The sequence below is a fragment of the Bidens hawaiensis genome, unplaced genomic scaffold (assembly GCF_021521415.1).
Source record: "Bidens hawaiensis isolate Kalapana, Puna unplaced genomic scaffold, B.hawaiensis_p1.1 tig00054142_1, whole genome shotgun sequence".
Taxonomy (NCBI): Eukaryota; Viridiplantae; Streptophyta; class Magnoliopsida; order Asterales; family Asteraceae; genus Bidens; species Bidens hawaiensis.
Window position 1 is genome coordinate 50,263 of NW_027499763.1, and position 7,574 is coordinate 57,836.

The window sequence follows — 7,574 nt, forward strand, 5'->3', positions numbered from 1 at the left end:
TACTCAAATTTAACCGTATACCCATCGCTTTTTGAAAACTTCTCCAGAAGTTGGAAGTGAAGCGACTATCTCTGTCGGATATGATTGACAATGGCACACCATGCAATGATACAATGTTTTCCACATATAGTTGCGCCAATTTATCCATGTTATATGTTTCTTGAATTGGAATGAAATGGGCTGATTTGGTCAGTCTATCCACAATGACCCAGACAACATCATTTTGTCGTGATGTCTTAGGTAATTTCATAATAAAATCCATGGTAATCATATCTCATTTCCAAATCGGGATCTCAGGTTGTGTTAACAAACCCAACGGCTTTTGATGCTCGGCTTTAACCTTTGAACATGTCAGACACTTAGCCACATACAAGGCAATCTCTTTCTTTATTCCGATCCACCAATACTCACCCTTGAGATTATGATACATCTTATTGCTTCCTGGATGCATCATATACTTACATTTGTGAGCTTCTTCCAATATCTTCTCCCGCAAGTTCCCTACCATTGGTACCCAGATTCTTTTCCCTAATCTGAGTATATCGTCGTCACCCTTAACTAATTGATCTATTGTTCCAGCTTCTTTTTCAGCCTTTATGTTATTTCCTTCTAATGCCAACTTCTGAGCTTCCTTGATTTCAGTTAATAAATCAATTTTGGTTTCTAACATCAAAGCTCGTACTCTTTTTGGCTTTTCGTGCTCTTTTCTACTTAAAGCATCAGCTACCACATTAGCTTTACCTTCATGATAAACTATTTCACAATCATAATCATCCAACGTCTCCATCCATCGTCTTTGTCTCATGTTCGATTCTTTCTGATCAAATATGTGCTTTAGACTTTTATGATCAGTATAAACTGTAAACTTCACACCATAAAAATAGTGTTGCCATAACTTTAATGCAAAAATTATAGCTCCCAATTCCAGATCATGGGTGGTGTAATTTTTCTCGTGAACCTTTAATTGTCGTGAAGCATAAGAAATTACCTTTTTCCCTTGCATCAAAACACATCCCATTCCTGTATGTGAAGCATCACAATATACAATGAAATTATCTTATCCTTCAGGCAAGGCTAAGACGGGTGCATTTGTTAATTTCTGTTTAAGAGTTTCAAATGCCTCTTCTTGCTTTGGTCCCCATTCGAATTTCATAGACTTCCGAGTAAGTGAAGTTAATGGAACCGCTATCCTTGAGAAGTTCTGGATAAACCTTCTATAATAACCTGCTAACCCCAGAAAACTTCTTACTTGAGTCGGAGTCTTGGGTTTCTCCCATTTGGTAATAGCTTCAATCTTTGCTGGATCAACTTGAATACCCTTCTCATTAACAATATGCCCAAGAAATTGTACTTCGGATAACCAGAATTCGCATTTCCAGAATTTGGCATAAAGCTTCTCTTTCCTCAATGTTTCGAGTATGGTTTTCAAATGAGCTTTGTGTTCTACTTTCGTCTTGGAATAAATAAGAATGTCATCAATAAAAACAATAACAAACTTATCCAAGTAAGGTTTGCAGATTCGATTCATCATATCCATAAAAACTGCCGGAGCATTAGTGAGTCCAAAAGGCATAACAGTGAACTCATAATGTCCGTATCGGGTTCTGAATGCTATCTTGGATATGTCTTCTTCTTGAAATTTCAATTGATGATAACCGAATCTTAGATCAATTTTGGAAAAACAACTTCCTCCTTGTAATTGATCGAAAAGATCATCAATCCTCGGGAGCGGATATCGATTCTTGATCGTGACTTTATTCAATTCTCGGTAATCAATACACATCCTCATTGATCCGTCTTTCTTCTTAACGAACAATATTGGAGCTCCCAGGGTGAAGAACTCAGTCGTATGAATCCTTTTTCCAATAACTCATCCAACTGCTTTTTCATTTCCTTCATCTCAGTTGGTGCTAATCTATAAGGAGATTTAGCAATTGGAGTTGTTCCCGAAACTAAATCGATTCTAAACTCAACTTCTCGATCGGGCGGAATTCCAAGCAATTCATCAGGAAATACATCCTTGAATTCAGCGACAATTGGGACCTCTTCTAGTTTCTTAGGCTCGGGCTCCTTGGTTACATAAGCCATAAATGCTAAGCAACATTTTCCCAAACAATGACTAGCTTTTATTTTTGAAATGATTCCTATCTTACCAGAATCTTTATCGCCAACTATTCGCATCATTTTATTGTTTGGGGTTAAAATTTCAATAGCCTTTTCATTACATAGTATTCGGGCTTCGTTGGCAGCTAACCAGTCCATCCCTAAAATAACATCAAATCCAGCTAACTCCATTGGTAACAATTGCAATGGCATTCATATCCGGCTAAGATAATATAACTATTTAATACCTCAGATATTCGGATTAAGTTTCCATTAGCCGTTTCTACTTCATATTGATTATTCAATTTAGCTAGAGGTTCATTCAATAGACTACAAAACTTATAATCTATGAAACTTTGATTGGCTCCAGAGTCAAATAAAACCCTAGCATAAACATTATTAATAGGAAACGTACCAGTAATCACGTCTGGTAATTCTCCCGCCTTCTGAGTGTTAAGCATGAATGCACGGGCATTTCCCCTCTTGGCTTCATTCCTGGCACCACTACCACTGGCGCCTCCAAATACGGGTTTCCTCTTAGTGCATTCCGCACTAAAGTGCCCTTTTTCTCCACAATCAAAACAGACGATTAATTTCTTCCTACAATCCTCTTCCTTGTGTCCCGGTCGTTTACAAAAGTTGCAAGTTGAATACGGATCAAACTTGCGAACATCAAATTTCAGTGTAGGCTTCAAACACCTCCCATCATGTCGCTTACCATAGTTTTTACACATCAGTCGATTAAATGCAGCCGACCTCTCCTTCCCTTTTTCAAACTTTCTCTTCTCATCAACTTCACGTTTCTTCTCAGTCACCATCTTCCTTTCCTCCTCTCGATTTCTATCATACTATCCATCAAATATCCAGCCAGCTCAATAGCATACTCGATTGTTGCAGGCATGTGTGATCTCATATGATCACGGATTTCCTTTGGCAAACCATAAATATATCGGGTCACCTTGTTATATTCGGGAGTAACAAGATGTGGAACAAGCCTGCAGTACTCAAGGAATTTAGTTTTGTATTCCTTGATATTAGTGCCAATAACCTTGTGGTTCCAAAGCTTGGTTTGAATCTGATCAACCTCGTGGATAGGACAGAATCTTTGTTTGATTAGTTCTTTAAAAGGTTCCCATTCAAGATTATACAGATTACTTCTTCCTTTCACGTCTATTAACGTATTCCACCATTCCAGCGCCTCTCCTTTAAACATCTGGGACGAGTACTAAATACTCTCCTCTTCGGTACACTTACTGATGATAATTATTGACTCCATTTCCTCAAGCCAACGAAGAGTAACAATCGCGCCCTTATCCCCATAGAATTCTTTCGGTTTATATACTTGAAAGTCCTCAAACGTACATCCCGTATTGACTTTCCTTCTCTTTGTTTGTCTTGGTTCATAATCAGCAGTAGAACTCTCGTATCCCTTATCTTTTGGTTCTTTTATTTTATCATCTCTTGTTCTTTTTGAATCTTTTGGTTTAGAATGAACGGATATGCTATGACTTGGTTGTTTAATTAATCTTGATTTCGACCTAGCCACACTTTTTGAATTCGCGGTGTGGTCTTGAACAATTTTTATTAGAGGAGTCACAGCTTCTTTGATTAACGGAGAAACTGTTTCTTTTATCATATCACGAATTCCTCTAATGTATTCTTCAGGTAATAAATTATTATTTTCAAGGGTCTTTGCTTTATCAGCTTGACTCCCTTGACTGACTCGGGTTTCTTGTTGTTCAGACATTCTGTAAATCATATGAATACATGAATTTAAAACAAAACACGCAAACTTTTATGCATAATATTACAAAAGATAGAAATACAACAACAGTAGTTATATAATCCTAATCTTTGGCCCATTTCTTAACCATCTTCTTCATCTTATCACATTTTTTATGATCTTATCGCCTATCTTTTTCTTCTTGATCCTTTCATTTCTTAATTCATCCATCACCGAGTTGTGTGGGTTGGGATACCCTACCGGTGCAGACGCTGAAGGAAAAAGATAAGCGTTTTCTCTCGGATACAGGTGAGGATTAGCTATATAAGTCTGCATTTCCTCATCAGGAAGGTTGGTTGTATAAAATTCTTCAATCAAGCGGGCTTCTTCTCGTATCTCGTTTGCTTGTTCAACTATGGTTGGTATAGGTCCATGATACAGTGGAAAATTAGGATTATCAGAATAATAAACTGATCTTCGACTTGGTTCAGCTAAAGTTTGAGCACCTGGTGGGGGTGATCTAAAATGCCATAAACTCTGGTTGGAATGACAGTTCATCCAACTTGAGGATTCAGTACTGGTTTCTTGTTTGACTATACTTTAAACTTCCACATCATATGGATAATAGTTCAGGGTACCGGTCATTGGAACACTTTCGGAAGTGTCGCTGGATATTTCGATTGGCATTTCTGGACTTCCCGGAGCATAAATTGGTTGGCTTCCGTAAGCCAAGTAAGGATCGATTTGATCAACAGGGTGTAATTGATTTGGATTCATCAGATTCAGATTAGACGTGTTCACGTGCACCGGTTCAGTCGGATTTACCGAAACAGTTGGCCACTTAGGACCAAAATTTGTGCTAACTCGGTCAGACGGCTCAGCATCGGGGGGTAGGGTTAGATCGCCTTGCGACCCAACGTTTTTGTCTGTAGTAGTTAGTGTAAGACATCTGTATATATAATAACTTAGGGATAGGCAGACTACCAATCATAACTTATCCCTACTTATCAGATAAATGGTTAAAGCTTAGGTACTAATTTTAATACCTAATTCGCTGAAACTGATGGCTCTAATACCAACCTGTCACACCCCAAACCAGGGCCTCGGAGTGTGACCATCAGTTGGTACCTGTTTTATAAATATATCAGAGTAGCGGGTTCATTTTAGCGGAAGTCTTTAAATATCAAAATATTAATTTACATTATCAAAATTACTCGGGAATTAAACACCCAAGTTTCAGGTTTACAAAATCGTGATATTAATAATACAAGGATTTGTAATATTCAAAAACGAGCCATCTCGAGCGATCTTCTAAGACTCCAATCCTTGTATATCATCTATTATCATCTAGTTACCTGCAAGGGTGGGAAAAACACGTCAGCTATATGCTGGTGAAACGTTGACTCAATAAAACATTTATAACAGTCGTTAAATAACATAATTTTCTGTTCACAATCTCAGCAGGAATGCCTGTCCATTCCCGGGATTTGTACCACTGCGCTACACACACAATTCAAAGGTTCCCCGAGTACATAGCCCCTGTTCGGAGACAACTTTCCCCTAGGCTATGTTACCCTTATGGAGAACTGGTTATGACTGACTTGGTTTTGTATGCCAATTATCAGTTATGTTTGGATCCAGACACATGTGTATTCGGTCTGAGTTGCTTTTTATTATTTATTTTGTATTATAACGATTTTAGAGATTATATCTCATGCAAACATTTATCAAACTCTTTGTAATAAACAACCAGTCTATTACAAGAGTAAAATCAGTTCAGACGGTAAAAGGTTAACGTGTGCACCTTACATTATCAGTAAGAAATATCAACCTCCTTGGCTTTAGTATGCTATTAACCTATATTTATAATAGGTATGCATAAGTACCTAGTTGGGATTATTCAGCAGACTTTAAATCTGTTTCGGTTTCAGCAGACTCGAGGTCTGATTCAGTTCAGCAGACTCGAGGTCTGATCAGCAGACTTGATGTCTAATTCAGTTCAGCAGACTCGAGGTCTGATTAGCAGACTCTTAGGTCTGTCCTAACCTTAGTATAGTTATAGTCGTTTTATGAAAATACTTTGAATTTACATATGACGTTTGGAATAGCACGCTTTGGCCTAATAAAGGATATCACGTTGGCAAACTTCTCCAGGTAAGCGAACGGGTCTCGCGGTTGATTAGGATTTATACGAATTGCTTTCCTTAGGCAAGAAGAGTCTACTAATGATACCCCCTTCCAGTTACTACATGCCCGTCAAAATAATAGTTTTGATAACATTACTTCACATGGAAGCAACGTCTTTACTTTATAAAACATTACTTGGAAAATATTAACAGTTTAACGACTATACTCTTAACTAAGTTGTAACTAGATATTTAAAGTAACTTAATCCTATTCCTACCTTAATCGGCTTGACGGAACTTAAGATCTTTTAGAAATCAGCAGCAATTCAGCTTGTACTTCGTTACAAGATCAACAGCTCGTTAAACAGTGTAACAACACCTCGGTTTTTCACGAAAACGACCCTCGACACCCTAGAACGCCCTTGGCACGATTTCCTAGGTTAAGTGTGTGAAATGAGTGTGAAATGGTGATGGAATTGGCTGAACCCGTAGCTGCCCCTTTTATACTTGAGTTTCCAGGTCGTCGCGTAGCGCGATGACCCTTTCCCAGGGACAGTCACGAAGCGCAACGCCTCAATTTACCAGAGGCTGCCACGTGTTGACACGTGGTTGGCCACATGTCTCGGGTTACTTAACCTGGTCATCGCGTAGCGCGATGGACCAGTTGAGTTTGGCCGTCGCGTAGCGCGGCGCCCCACTTTTTCTTGAATTGTGTGATTCTCTGCCGCGTAGCGCGACGAAGTTCATTGGGAGACCATCGCGCTCCATCGCGTAGCGCAGTGGGTCTAAAAACTCAAAATTTTCATTTTCAGTCCTTAATCTTTCAGAATTGACATTTTTGGCCTTTAACTTCTAATCTTGACATTTTTGGCAAAAAACTAGATGGGATATTTTCATGGTGCTACAATATATGATGCTTTTGTTCTTATGAATTAATGCCATTATAGACAAGTACTTCAATTTCTAGAGATCAAGATTCGGAGACAATGCTCACTTGAAAAACTTCCTAAAATTGGAATGTCATCATGAGAAGTTTACCAGGGGAGGTTTTCTAAATTGTACGTACTTTCGGGTTTAAAATGTAAAAAAAAAAAAGGAAAACGAAAAAAGAAAGAAAAACGCATACCTAAAGTGAGAAAGAAATAACATAGAATTTGCTTGCTATAATATAACTTACAAAGATATGTCCCTATATAGGCATTTCATCAAACAGCTTCGGGCGTCTACAAGAAACCATGTTTTGACATGAACATGTATGAGATTGTTCAATGGAGCACATTTTAATTACTTAACAAAAACTAATAGAAGAAATTCGATGCATTAAAGGTAAAACGAAATGACTTGTTCTGTGCAGCTCATAGCAAAGAACTTCTATATTAGTGTACTAGGTTAGGTACCCGTATGAAACACAAGGTTGGAATAAATGAATTTATTGAAATAACTTCACAACGTGAAATACATAAAACATGTTGAACAATTAATATAAAGATATATCAAAAGGTAGAATGAATTAGAAATTAAACAAAATGAATAAGAGAATTATATGTTGAGCTTCGTAAATCTTTAAATATTTCTATGTATATATTAACAATTGCGTTTTGTGAAGTCCTTGTTTGTATATT

At 37.7% G+C, this 7,574-nt stretch overlaps 1 protein-coding gene across 1 annotated transcript; it reads right to left on the reverse strand.

The window, feature by feature from the left end:
* Window positions 1-274: 274 nt before the first annotated feature.
* Window positions 275-3,316, reverse strand: LOC143600473 (uncharacterized). Its single transcript, XM_077078152.1, has 6 exons — window positions 3,062-3,316; window positions 2,352-2,951; window positions 2,255-2,264; window positions 1,842-2,171; window positions 989-1,020; window positions 275-631 (listed from the first exon to the last, which is right to left on the reverse strand). The coding sequence occupies exons 1-6, from the start codon at window positions 3,314-3,316 to the stop codon at window positions 275-277; spliced, it is 1,584 nt and encodes a 527-aa protein (XP_076934267.1).
* Between the last annotated feature and the right edge of the window lie 4,258 nt (window positions 3,317-7,574).

Excerpts from the sequence above, each read along its gene's own strand:
- LOC143600473 (XM_077078152.1), bottom strand. The coding sequence starts at position 3,316 with ATGTTTAAAGGAGAGGCGCTGGAATGGTGGAATACGTTAATAGACGTG. Across the intron at positions 2,952-3,061 it reads TTACTCCCGAATATAACAAG|TATGATAGAAATCGAGAGGA; the intron begins GTGACCCGATAT and ends TTTGATGGATAG. Across the intron at positions 1,021-1,841 it reads AAAAGGATTCATACGACTGA|GAATGGGATGTGTTTTGATG; the intron begins GTTCTTCACCCT and ends CTTCACATACAG.